At 45.0% G+C, this 13,998-nt stretch overlaps 1 protein-coding gene across 1 annotated transcript in view; it reads left to right on the forward strand.

The window, feature by feature from the left end:
• LOC117369054 (basal cell adhesion molecule-like) overlaps positions 1–13,998 on the forward strand; it is a 104,032-nt gene that overhangs the window by 79,573 nt on the left and 10,461 nt on the right. The window contains exons 9-12 of the mRNA XM_033962964.1: positions 8,358–8,473; positions 10,561–10,702; positions 11,050–11,177; positions 13,165–13,303. Coding sequence (XP_033818855.1) covers positions 8,358–8,473; positions 10,561–10,702; positions 11,050–11,177; positions 13,165–13,303 — 525 coding nt within the window. The remainder of the gene's footprint in view (positions 1–8,357; positions 8,474–10,560; positions 10,703–11,049; positions 11,178–13,164; positions 13,304–13,998) is intronic.

A 13,998-nucleotide genomic window follows, 5' to 3' on the forward strand; every position in this document is an offset into this window, starting at 1 on the left:
ATTTGCACTAAGCGCAGATTATATAGTGGCAATTATGTGCAATTGCTATTATGACATACGGAGCAAGAACAAGGAAGGGAAAGTGGAACTGATGATCTGGATGAAAGTGCTTTATTAAAAGTCTAAACAAAGTCAAATTCTTCATATTTTATGAATATGGAGGTGTACCAGTAGTGATTTCCATATGAAAAAAGATGTAATCATGTAGCACCAGACATCTGGAACGTCTCCAAAGGACACCTGAGGAAGATTTATTTCAGTTGAAACATGGACCGTGTTGAGTCCTGTGGCAGTTTATACCAAGTTTCCTGATTGGATTGTACCATTTGCACCATATTCATTTGATATGAAGAATTTAGCCTTTGTTTTGATTTTTAATAAAGCACTTTCATCCAGATCATCGGTTTCACTTTTCCCTACGTTGTTTTTGCTTCATGCTCCTGTGGAACTCAGTGGTCATTTTCTATGTGTTCATTATGAAATACTATATATTCTCGAATATAAACCAAGGTTTTTGGGCATGGGGGTCTTGGTTTATATTCGAGCCACCACCTGACCATCAGCACGGCTGTCCTCCTGATCCCTGCTGGTTAGACTTAGATGGAATTACAATAGTCCAGACTGGAAAGAATGATTGTTAGGTGCATAAATGCTAATATTTAGTAACCTGTGCTCCTAAGTTTCAAGTCCATCTTTATTTGATACACTGCCATAGAGAATAAACCATTGTAGTGGTTTAAAATTTTCAAAGAACAGGAGAAGCTCAGCTGTGAAAGGAACTACAGTTGGAATAGAAAGCAAGTAAAGAGCAGAAAACAAGTATTTGCCCACAAATAGACAACTAAATCCAAGTAACTAAATAAGCAAACAGGCAAGCAGACTCAGTGCCCTGGGCGGAGGACCCCAGGAGGTAAAGGGAAGGACCCACAACCAAACTCAGGATGCAGCCCCAAATTTAATACTTTCCTCAAAGGCCACGAACTGATCAGGTTTTCCAAATGAAAATATATGTTCATTAGGTGCCAATTACGCCCCTGACCTGCTCATATCTGTCCCAGGTTCACGCCCCCTTGAAGTTGCGTTCTCTGGATTTTGTATGTGCAGATTCCAGGTAATGTCAACTATGCATGTAACTGCTACTTTGTGACAATTAAGATGAATTATAGCCAATAATTGGTCATTAATGCCAATTACAAGCTAATTATTCTATTAAGTTATGTTCATAACTGAGACTATTCTATAACTTCCACATGCATCTTTGGGCACTGCCCATAAAATTGGGCATGCAACTTTCTACAATTAGGGGGTTGGTACAAGGAGAGAATGAAGGGACGTATGGGATGGATGAAGGGGTACATACTTGCAGGGAAAGGAGTGGGAGCTCATGGAGAGGGAACACAAAGGAGAGAGTGAAGGAACAGAGGCAGGCATAGCCAGCCTTCAACAGAGCAATGGGGGCTGCAAAGGGCCCCATGCTCCTAGGGCTTCTCCCCAGCATGTCCCCCTATCTCTGACACCCCCCCTCCAAAATAAAAAAAAAAAACCTTTAAATTTGTATTTCTCTGGAGAGGAAGTGACGTCATCGTGGCTGATGGCAGCCTAGAGCGATAGCTCCGCGGACCCCCGTGCTGTTTTTGGCGATCTTCGCGCGAGTTCGCGTGCCTGCACTGTCTGCCTCCCTCAGCTTGTTTGTGAAGCTGCCTTGCTGCGTCTCGATGGCGACGCGAAAAAAACAAACAGATATTAAAGCGTTCTCCTCACCGATCCCGAATGGGCCTCTTAAACCTGGCTCTAAAATGGCGCCCGATCCGGCCGCGGCTGCGGAGGGCCCACCTGCTGATGCAACGCTGCCGACTCTACAGCTGGAGATGCGTGGTTGGTTCCAAGAACTGAAATCTGAAATCTCTGCAGTTCGAGCTGATATCCATGCTGTTGTTGCTGAGCTAAAACGAGAGGTGGGTGAAATCGGACATCGGGTGGGAGAGACGGAGGTTGCAGTGGAAGCACATGGCTCTGAAATAACACAGCTGAGAGGCAGGATTGCAGCGCTGGAGGAAAAGGCTGATGTGAGCACCCTTAAGCTGGAGGATCTGGAGAATCGCTCCAGACGGTGCAACCTTCGCTTTCGGGGTGTGCCAGACACTGTTTCTGACCCTCGCTGTATGGAGGTGATTGATCATATATGTATACAGGCACTGGAGACTGCTGGCTTGCCTGTGGAAGTGGGTAAACCATTGCTGGATAGGGCACACCGCATACCTGGCCCTCGTGATGTGAACCGCCCTCGTGATGTTGTGGCTTGTTTCCATCGCTATATGGATAAGGAGCATGTGCTTAGGGCGGTGAGGCGCTCGGGGGGAACTGTGAAATGGGAAGAAGCGGACATTGATGTTTATCCTGATATAGCTCCAGCAACCCTGGCCCGCCGTCGCACGTATAGAGACTGCACCCGTATACTGCAGGAGCGCAGTGTTCGATATAGATGGATTTATCCCATCGGACTGGCTTTTACACATGCAGGCAAGACCTACACTGCAATAACTGTGGCGGATGTTCAGGCTCGAATGGTGGAAGCAGGTTTGATGGCAGCTTCAGAAATGGCACCACTTCCTCAGAGGTCTCCTGTGCCCAAATCAGGAAGAGGGCTGGGATGGCAGAGAGTGGCTAGATCGGCTGCAGCTCGTCGCCCTTTGGAGACAGCTGCCCCCTCATCCACTTGAACATTTATATTTGTGCACTGTGATTAAGAAATTTTGTGCTGTGACTGTTTTTTCTTCTCTTTGCTGAGCGATATCTGTCGCGAAGATTGTTTATAGGGCTTGTTCTGGGGGTCCCTTTGTGAACTGTTTCTCTACACTTCCTGTACCATGGTTACCAGGTGCTTCGGTGGCTGGACCATGTGGGGTATTGTTGGGGGGTTGGGGGGAGGGGGGGTGTTGGTGCTGGGAAAAGTGGTGACCGAGTGCTTTCTTGTATGATTGTATGGAAGAGTGTTTGTATAATGTTTCTCTTAAGGTTACGATTGCAGGGGTTGGTTGATTTGGCTGCTTTGGAACTAATGGTTGATTTGGTAATGCTGTGCTTTTTCTTTTCTGGTACAAATGGATAAACTCACTTTGCTATCTTATAATGTACATGGGCTGAATTCTCCACAAAAACGACGCTTGTTATTTAAAGAAATGAGCCGCCTGAATAGTGCGGTTGGATTTATTCAGGAGACCCATTTTCAATCTCATTATGAGAAATTGCTTACACACCACAACTACCCACACGTTTTCCTTTCTTCTAATAAGGTTCGGAAAAAGACCCAGGGGGTGGGCATCTTAATACATAAACGTGTCCAGGTGGTGTTGAGAGAGGTGGTGCGGGATGTTGAGGGCCGCTACATATTGGTCAAGGCTGAGTTGGATGGCGCCTTGTATAGTTTGCTGAATGTCTATGCCCCAAACGCTGGTCAGGGGGCCTTCTTTACGTTGTTAGAACGTGTGCTGTTAGATCATGTAGAAGGTACACTCCTTGTGGGTGGAGATTTTAACCTTACTTGCTATCCTCAGGAGGATAATTCAAATTCATCCATCCGCTACGCTAGAGGCGACAGAAGAGCTTTGCTGCGCTTCTTGCGTAGGCATGATTTGATAGATGTGTGGCGTTATTTACATCCAGGCACGCGAGATTACACATTTTATTCATCGAAACATAATTCCTATACTAGAATTGATATGTGGATGCTACCTCGTATTGCTTTGCCTCGAGCCCTGGCCTCCAGTATTGAGCCCCGGGTGTGGTCAGATCATGCTCCTTTGACTCTGGAGTTACAGATTGGACAGGTTAGAGGCGGCCGTCGCTTGTGGCGTATGAATGACTCTTTGTTAAAAGATCCCAATACCTTGACTCTTTTAGAGACTGATGTCGAGGAATTTTTTGCATTCAACGACATAGCTGGCATTAATGCTGCTATTCTTTGGGAAAGTTTTAAAGCTACCCTTAGGGGTTGTTGTATCTCGAGGGGGTCGTACAGAAATCAATGTCGAGTGGCACGCAGATTAGAATTAGTGTCTCGCCTTCGACGCCTAGAGTATGCTCACAAGAGAGCCCCGTCGGTGGCTGGGGGGGTTGCGTTGACGGAGTGCCGGAGAGATTTACAAGAACTTGATTTAGAGGGCATGGCTTGGGCCCTGCAGAGGCGGAAACAACAGTATTTTGAATGGGGTGGTAGGGCAGGCCGCTTGTTAGCTGCACAGATCAAGCAAACTCAAGCACAACACTCCATAACTCGGATTCGTAATGATTCGGGTCAGCTTTGTGTGGATGATGGGGACATCCATCAGGCTTTTTTATCCTTCTATCAGACTCTGTACACTCCGGAAATTGAATCCACGGAGGGGGAGATTGAGGCTTTTCTATCTAACGTTACCTTGCCTTGTTTGGCGGAAGTTGATGCGGAGTGGCTCTCTTCCCCTATTCAACCCGCTGAGGTGGTGGCTGCCATACGTCATCTGGCCGCTTCCAAGGCACCGGGTGTTGATGGCTTTTCCCCCCTGTTTTATAAGAAAATGGAGGCCCATATAGTCAATCCTCTGACTAGATTGTTTAATTCTTTTCTGGAGGGGGATTGTCTGCCGTATTCGTTTCGTCAGGCAGCGGTCTCCCTTCTTCTTAAACCTGGGAAGGATCCCCTCCTTTGTGGGTCTTACCGCCCTATTTCATTGTTAGGAGTTGATTATAAGCTGTTTACTCGTATTTTGGCAGTCCGGTTACAACGCTTTCTGCCTTACCTAGTTCATGGAGATCAATGTGGCTTTATTTCAGGGAGGCAACCTGGTGATAATATCCGAAGAGTGTTAGATCTTATTGGAGTGGCCCATCAAAATTCTGTTCCGGCAGTCCTGTTATCAGTTGACGCTGAAAAAGCCTTTGATAGGGTTTATTGGCCGTTTATGTTAGCGGCCTTGAAGAAAATGGGCATTTCGGGTGCTTTTCTACACTGGGTGACTTTATTATATGCTGCCCCGGAGGCTTGTCTAAGAGTTAATGGAAGATATACTGCTAATTTTATGATCCGTAGAGGAACTAGGCAGGGGTGCCCTTTGTCACCACTGATTTTCGCGCTGGTCATGGAACCTTTAGCAGCCTCTATACGTGCGAATGCTGACATTCGGGGAATTGTGGTGGGTGGTGAAGAGCATAAGATTTTATTGTATGCTGATGATATTTTGTTTACCTTGACCCACCCACTTCGTTCTCTGACGGAGGCTCTTCGTGTTTTGACTACATTTGGTGTGGTAGCTGGCTTTAAAATTAACATCGAAAAATCTGAATTGCTTAACATTTCCCTTCCGGACTTATTGGTGACGGACTTACGTACTAGGTTCTCGTTTCGATGGGCGGCTAAATCCATTAGATACCTTGGTGTGCGTATATCTCGAAGACTTACTGACCTTTTTGAATTGAATTACCCTCCGTTGCTAAGAACTGTATTTGCCGATCTGGACCGATGGGAGGGATTGAGATTGTCTTGGATGGGTAGGATTAGTGCTTTGCGTATGAATGTGCTGCCTCGTTTTTTGTATCTGTTCTCCTGCCTACCTCTCTCAATTCCTAAACGGTTCTTGCTTAGGCTACAAAGGCGGGCCTTTGCTTATATCTGGACACGTAAACCCCCTAGGGTGCGGAGGGAACGTATGTACTGGGACAGATTACATGGGGGAATGGGTGTTCCTGATTTTTCTACATATTACTATGCATCCCAATTGCAGGGACTATTTCATTGGGCATATCCCTCCCAGCGCTGGGTCTCATTAGAACAGGCCTTACAACCTACTTACCCTTTGGCAGCAGTGCCCTGGCTGTCTTTTGATATCCTTCGGGATCTGCAGACTGAGACATCTTATGGGATGGAATGTACTTTGCATGCGTGGAGCCGGGTTCGACGAGCTTGGTTCCCACGTCAGCGCTATTTTTATGCTACTCCCATTAGATTTGCCCCTGATTTTCTGCCTGCTAAAGATACTGGGATTTTTCGGCGTTGGGAAATGGAGGGTCTTAGGGTCCTAGGTCAGTTGGTAGTGGGTGGACAACTGGTACCCTTTGCTGCCTTACAATCCATATATGATCTCCCCTCGACTGACTTTTTCGCCTATGTCCAACTTCGAGATTTTATGGTGAAGAGGGTGATCCCAGAGTGGGAAGGGGCAGACTCTGCTTTCTTACAAGTTTTTAGGATGGGATCTGGGGTAGGCCTTATTTCCCGTCTCTATAGGGCTCTTTTATACACTCGACCACAGGCCCACACATATGAACATCGTTGGGAACTCTTGCTAGGGAGGGCTTTGGAATATCGACAATGGGATTGTCTTTATGGTACACTGCTGAGAGTCTCCTTGGCATCTCCCTTAGTGGAGCAGGGGTATAAAATGCTATTTCAGTGGTACCTCACGCCTGAAAAGGTGCATCGTTTCTATCACTGTGGGAACGGGCACTGTTGGCGCAACTGTGGGTGTCTGGGCTCCTTTGGGCATGTGTGGTGGGATTGTACTAAGATTGTATCTTTTTGGAAGATGGTTCAACGACTGCTGATTGATGTGTTACGCTTACCCATCCTATTGCGTATGGAAACATTTTTACTTAACTATCCTTTGGGAAGTTTGGATGTGGATCAGAATCATTTTGTGGCCCTGGTTGCTACGGCAGCCAGACTTTTAGTGGCTACATATTGGAAGCGGGACTCTTTGCCTTCTCGTACTGAACTGTTACATAAGGTTGACCAAATTTACTTAATGTCCAAATTGACTGCTCTTAATAATGATTCCTGTGGATTGTTTCATCGACAGTGGTCTCGATATAGCTCCTGGCGAGGTCTACTTTGAAACTTTTCTTATTTTTCTTTTGCATCTTCCTTTGTTTTAGGCTTATATTGTATCACTCGGTGGGGGGGGTGGGGGGGGTTTTGTTGTTTCATGTGGGCAATGTACTTTTGCTGTTGGCATACTGCCTGTGTACTGTTTTCATTTTGTTTAATAAAAAATTTTAAACTTCAAAAAAAAATAAAAAAATAAAAAAAAAAATTTGTATTTCTCTGTAGAGAGCTCAGGACAGCAGCAGTGATTTGCATAGGTTGTCTGCTGCTGATTCTGGAGCCTGCTCTCTGATGCGTCCTGCCCTTGCAGAAGCAGGATTTTATGTCAGAAGGGTGCAGGTTGCATCAGATGGCCTATGCTAATCACTGCTGCTACCTTGAGTCCTCTAAACAGAAATATACATTTTAAGGTGGGGGGAGGGTATTCATAGACAGGAAGACATAACAGACCATTGTGGGGGGTGGGGGTGGAGAGGCTTTCCCAAACTGGTCTGCATAGGGCCCTGCAATTGGTAAGGCTGGCCTTGGATGCAGGAAAGAAGAGTGTGCAAAGAAGGGAAGGGAGAGAGATAAATTACACATAGTAGAACGTCCATACACAGGAGGGTAGAGAGCAAGGTGAGGAGGGGTAAGTATTGGGAAGGCTGTGTATGACAGTGTTATTACTGCCAACAGAGTTAGTTCACCTCAGACATGATGCTGTTAATCCCTTTGCTGTCCTTGGAACACTAAGTTAATCAGTAAGAGACAACTCCTTGAGACCCAAGGACGAGCTTTGGTTGTGTTGTCTTTAGCTAGTCTTCCAGCTTGTAGAAATAACTGCTGTCTAGGTGGTGACTAAGGGTTTGAGGCTGACTGAAACCAACCAGATCTGCAGCTGAAATTTGCTGCTCATTTCAGCCAAAGTTGAAACTGGCACACACCCCTTCCTACCTTAACCAGACAGAACTGTACCCCTGTGACCTCCATTACCCTTAAACAGAGTTTCCCTTTTCTCCATTCCTGCAGCCAGACAGAGCCTCTGTCCTGCATCTACCCATCAGCCTTCCCCCACCCCCAAGCCTACCTTAAACCCTGGTGGTCTAGTGGCCTAGGTGCAACAGGAGTGGTCCCCAGTTGCTCCTGTCCCCACTGTCTCTTAACATCAAAATGGTTGCTGAGACCTTCTGTGGTAGTTTTCCAAGACTGCTGATGCCATTTTGTGATTAGAGCCGGCATAGGCAGAAGTGACTGTGAATTCTTCTGCCCTGGTTAGACCACTATACCATCAGGGTTCCTAAGATAGGTGTGGGGAGGGCCTAGGGGTGATGGAAGGGTGGCAGTGGTTTTGGTTGGGAGAGCAGAGAAAGGAAAGGAGTTTTTATTTCAGCTGAAAATGCACTAGCATTTTTGGCCAAAACCGAAAATGGCTGAATTTGAATTTTAGGCCAATTTTGGCATTGAAAACTAAATGTGGTCAGCCTCTACTAAAGATTTTTATGTCTCTTACTTTGGCTTGCAGATCTGGACCCCCTTATCCTTGAGCCTTCTAAGGAGGCAAAGGTGCCCTTTGAAGGTGACCTTGAGATGTCTTGTACCGGCCACGGCTCTAAGCCTGTGCAACTCAAATGGAAAAAGGTACAGCAGGTCCTGAGATATCTTTCTGCAAGTATTCCTTACCAGTGACTTGGCCTCCAGATTCTTGCATGCTTCATACACCTCAGTTACAAGGACATGGAATACAACCTCGGGAATAAGGGACATATGGGATGGGTGAAGGGGTACATTGTGGAGGGTACATACATGCAGGGAAGGGACTGGGAGCTCATGGAGAAGGGACACACCAAGGAGAGAGTGAAGGAACAGAGGCAGGCATAGCTAGCCTTAACCTTGGGGGGTGGGGGGCTGCAAAGGTCCCCATACTCCTAGGGCTCCTCCTTAGCATGTTCCCCTTGGGCTGTATTTCAATAGTAAAAACCTTGTAAGGAAGCTGTACTCGGGGTTGACTTAAGGCATGAGTAAGGTGAGATAGTGGCTCAGCGTGTCAGAACTCAAGGGTCCCAAAAGCCTGCCTCACCAGCTCAACCTTTACAGTGGCAAGCGCGGGTTTTACTCCTTCCACAGTGTTGTGTTCTCTGTACAGCAGGGGTCTCAAAGTCCCTCCTTGAGGGCCGCAATCCAGTCGGGTTTTCAGGATTTCCCCAATGAATATGCATGAGATCTATATGCATGCATTGCTTTCAATGCATATTCATTGGGGAAATCCTGAAAACCCGACTGGATTGCAGCCCTCAAGGAGGGACTTTGAGATCCCTGCTGTACAGCCACTGGCACTGCTGCACCTTTAAATGTAAGTACAGACACTTCCTAATTAGCATGCTTAAACTCACAATGGTGCACAAGGAGAACAGCCCAGTGATGAGAGCAAAGCAACATGCTATTTAGAGATCAGGTGAAGAAGTGTGGGTTGGGAGCACCAATGCAGATGTGCTGGGGGAGGTGGGTGGTAATGCAGGCAGGTGTGTGTGGGAGGGGCTAGAGCAAAACATTAGCTCAGGGCGTCACATCACCTTGAGCCTGAAGCTGCATTGGACTATCTCTCTATTTTTATGATGTATTTCTATGGTTGTTGTGTTTTATAAGTTTTATAATGATTATGTGTGAGATTATTTTTGATTATGTATGTCTTATGGAATCTGCCTAGTTAATAGACAGAATATAATCAAATAAGCTGTAATGGTAACTCTGGGATCTGGGATTGTATCTTAGTAATAAGAATCATATAAAGAAGCTGTACCTCAGCATTAATAGCCCTGAAACTGGTGGCTAGAGCTGTAATAAAACCTTGTTTGTATTATGCTTTCCCAATATATTATCAATCAATATCTTCACTCTAAGTTAAAACAGCTTCCGTTCAATTCATTTCTCTAATATATGTTCACCAAAGACCTCAGAAAAACCCCTTCACCCCGCCCCCTACGTACTGTTCTTAGCAGGGAGATTTAGGTGTTAACGCCTCATAGGTCTAAGCTTATTTTCTTTCAAGAATAATTTAAATAAATAATTCACATTTTTTAATGTATATATATATATATATATATATATTTTAACTTATCTCAATCGGTGTTGATCTTAGCTTAAGTTTCAAGCAGTTCTAAGCGGCTGGACTCGCCATGTTTTGCAAATATCTTCATCAGGGATCCGCTCTATAAAACAAATTGATATTTCATACAATTACATAAATTGAGATCTATCATTTTATAAAAGAATTGAAAAATTAGTTTATTCACATACCACTGCCGCTGTCATCCGACCTTTACACCAAGTTTTTTTTGAAGCAAGATGGCGGCGGCGTGTTAAGGGCTCCTTCTTGACTAACAATAATAATTAATCCATCTGTGTGTACCTACTCCCCATTGGTTAAATTCTTAAAACCAATCTGCGACTCTCTCTATGCCCTTTGGAGAGGGCCGTCAGTTGTGCTGCGTCATAAAAGACGTAAAAATAGCTGATCCTGCCTGTCAAAACATGTTAGAGAAATGAATTGAATGGAAGCTGTTTTAACTTAGAGTGAAGATATTGACTGATGACGTTTTGTGCTCTAAGTATATATATTCATTTGGACCATTAGAGGAGGATTCCCAATATATTATGGCATATGGTGTGACCCCCCCTTCCCCCTACTGAAACTCTGTGAGTAGAACATCTTTATTCTCTGGTTGTAGGGTGAGAAGCTTCTTTCTTCCAGTAGCACACTCAGTCTCAAGTCTCTGACATACCACTCTGCAGGACTCTATACCTGTGAAGCCTCTGTTCCTGAGGTTCCTGGACTACATAGGAGCCAGAGCGTGCATGTGATTGTGCAAGGTAACCTGACATATGTGCAGGGCTGATGGGAAGGAAGTGAGGAAAAGGGGGAAGTAGAAGAGCAGGAAGATAGTGGCGAATGAATGGAGAGGTAGGGAGTAGAAGGTGGTGGGATTAGAGAGTGGATAGGATGGAGAGAAGTTCTGCAAGTGAAAGGAGGTGAGGTGAGAGAAATGGGGAGTTGGGGTAACAGAAAGGGAGAGCGCCTTATTGTTATTCTTGGTTTCGGTGTTGTCTGTTATTGATAGGTAACTTTTGCCAAAACACTTTCACTTAATGGCCAAAGAAGCCACACTGGTATAAAACAAAAGCAAAATGGAAGAATTTCATATGCTCATCTTTTTCAGGGAAACCCAAAATCGAAGAGAAACCTTACAAAAGCCATGTTTCTAAAGAAGGTGAAAAGGTCACACTGACCTGTTTGGTTTTTGGGCATCCTAAACCTGAGATTTTCTGGAGTGTGCCTGGAGTTCAGGTGAGTAGTTGCTAGGGCCTTGAAAAAAAATCAATTTCTGAGGGAGCAGTTTTCCTCTTCCTGCCACTGGTCTGTGCAGACCTGGTCTGACTGGTCGGTTGTTCTTGTAACATTTTCACCTTTGAGACCATGTAACCCCACTGTTGATCAAAGTTCATTGGTTACCAGTTGAACATAGAATTACATATAAGATTTTTATTATTAACCTTCAAAACTCAAGCCACTAATCAACCAGAATTCATCAATAGACTACTAAATACCATATACCCTTCATAGATCCCTCAGATCTGTCTGTCAAAACTTGCTTTCCATCCTATCCTTAAGCACACTAATATTTTCTCAGTTACCACCCCTTCACTATGGAACTCCGTTCCAAACCATTTAATAGAAAAGACACCCCTAAATCATTTCAAGTCCAAATTAAAAGCCTTTTTTGTTTAAAGACACCTTTGGACTTTAACCATCCTTTTAAGGACATTTTATAGACCTTTCTTCTTGGTTTCTTCCTGCAATAATGCCCGTCTTCCCCTCCCCTTGTATTTACCCCTCTTCGTTCTTTACTTAAAATATTATAGTTCTACCCCTTTTCTCCAATGTCCCAGTTTATTCATAATTGTTTCGTTTGTCTAAGTAATAATCGTATTGGAAGTGCTGTCTGTTATTATAAGTCAGATCCCATTATTTGTATTTTATATTTAGCCCTTTTAAATTCAATGTACACTGCCTAGAAGTCTGATTAGGTGGTATAATAAATTTTTAATAAACTTGATGGATGGGGCTGCGCAGAAGAACATAAGAATAGCCTTACTGGGTCAGATCAATTGTCCCATCAAGCCCAGTAGCCCGTTCTCACGGTGGCTAATCCAGGACTGAATAGCCATCCAATCTATGATGTCAGGTTGAATATTACTGTAATCTGTTTCTCATATGCTACAGTAGACATTTTAGAAGTGCTGAGTGTTCTTGAAGGCAAGAGTTTTGAAAATCCACACAACCTGAATGACGTGGACAATTTTGACTGGAAAGGTAGCGACATCCTTGTCCTAGATTCAGGACCTGGGAAGCAATTGGGGAAGAGGGGGGCATGGGTAGAGGAGGAGAGTGATGAAGGTGATGGAAGAATTAGGATGAGGGAGGGGTTTTGGTGTGGAAGATAGTAAGAGGGCTATACTCTGGTGAGAGGAGGCTATACATTTCCAAGGAACATGTGCTCCTTTGGTCACTTGTCTTGAACTGGCCAGAGTGAGTTAATATAGTTAGTCTGCTGACTGGACCCCAGCGCCCTTATTCAGTAAGAGGTCACTCAAATTTACACACCAATTATATGCGTCCATCATTTAAAGATTATTGCTTTCCATGCAAGTAAGTGTACACATACCCATGTAAATGACAAGAACATGTCTAATCGGTATTCTGTAATTACACACTCAAATTGCATAGTACGTAACTGTTAAGAGGGGTGGTCACGGGAGAAGAGCATAGGTGGGACATAGGCAGGACCAGCATTTATACAGGCAGCTTACAAAATACTTTGGGTTGTGTGTACAAATGTCACAGGTAGGGGCAGATATTTATGTACTGTTCCTGCTAAGTTAAGCGGAAATCCTCGAACTACTGTCCTGCCAGTGTGTGTGGGGGTTGTGTGCTGTTTCACTATCACATTTTCAGTAGTGAGGGATAGGCAAGCTCTGCAGCACTCCGGGGGCACCTGCCTATCTCTATTGATTTAAAACAAAATATTGAAGCATCACACCCCCCCCCCCTCACTGGCAGCCATGTAATCAGAGGACTCCTGCTCATCCTAGAAGGAACAACGCATAGACCTGTTATAAATGTTCACACCTTCATTTCAGCATACCGATGCCAGGCTATTGTGTGTACCTGTATAGCATAAGCTTACTACCCGCATATTAGGCTTCCAAAATGGAAGCACCCTATTATAGAACTGCCTCGCAAGCCTTATAATGACTTTTTAACTTCTCTCCAGCCCTCCATGAACCACTCGAGAGATTTGATCATGAGCACCTTGACAATGGAGGTCACTCAGAAACTGATTCAATCAGGAGTCTCATGTAGTGCCAGCAACAGTCATGGAACTACCCATCACAGTTTCCATCTGTCTATGGGTGAGTAATGGAAGAGACCGACAGTGGGGCATACATTGCACCTATAAATATATGGTGTCCCCCCCCCTAACATTCAGCACATCTTCTGTCTGTGAATGCTAGAAAGGACAGATATCAGAACACTTAGCAGAGCATAGCTTCTGTCCATGATGGTAGAAGAGAAAGACAGCAGGACACATAGTACAGCTTCTGTCTATTTAATAGTGAGTGATGGGAGGGACAAATAGCGGAACATTAAATACAGCATCTGTCTGTCTCTTAGTGAATGGGAGACATACTATAGTCTCTTATCATTGAGTGCAGTGACAGTAGGGAAGAGGAGAGGTGGGACATTGCGCTGCATCTATCAATGTGTACTGGAGCAGGGGGGAGGGAGGGGTAAAAGCACAGTATCCAGCAGTTGGGGGGTGGTGACTCTTAGTGACTTGGATGAGGAGCACTGTTCCCTCTAAGCGGAGCGGGGGGGGGGGGTCCTCCACCATTTGTCTTGCTAGTAGGAGGTACTGTTTTAGTATTACAATTTCAATAGTGAGCTCTGCAGGCAGTGACGTAGTAAGGAAGGAGGGGGGAGGGTCCGCCCCAGGCGCGTTCATCCTAAGGGCACAGCCCCTCTCCTCCTCTCCGCACCCCCTGCTCCTCTCCTTGCCGCGCATGCACCCCTTCCCTTTCCTCATACCTTTTTTACTTTCCCAGCA

Source organism: Geotrypetes seraphini, chromosome 11 (assembly GCF_902459505.1).
Source record: "Geotrypetes seraphini chromosome 11, aGeoSer1.1, whole genome shotgun sequence".
Taxonomy (NCBI): Eukaryota; Metazoa; Chordata; class Amphibia; order Gymnophiona; family Dermophiidae; genus Geotrypetes; species Geotrypetes seraphini.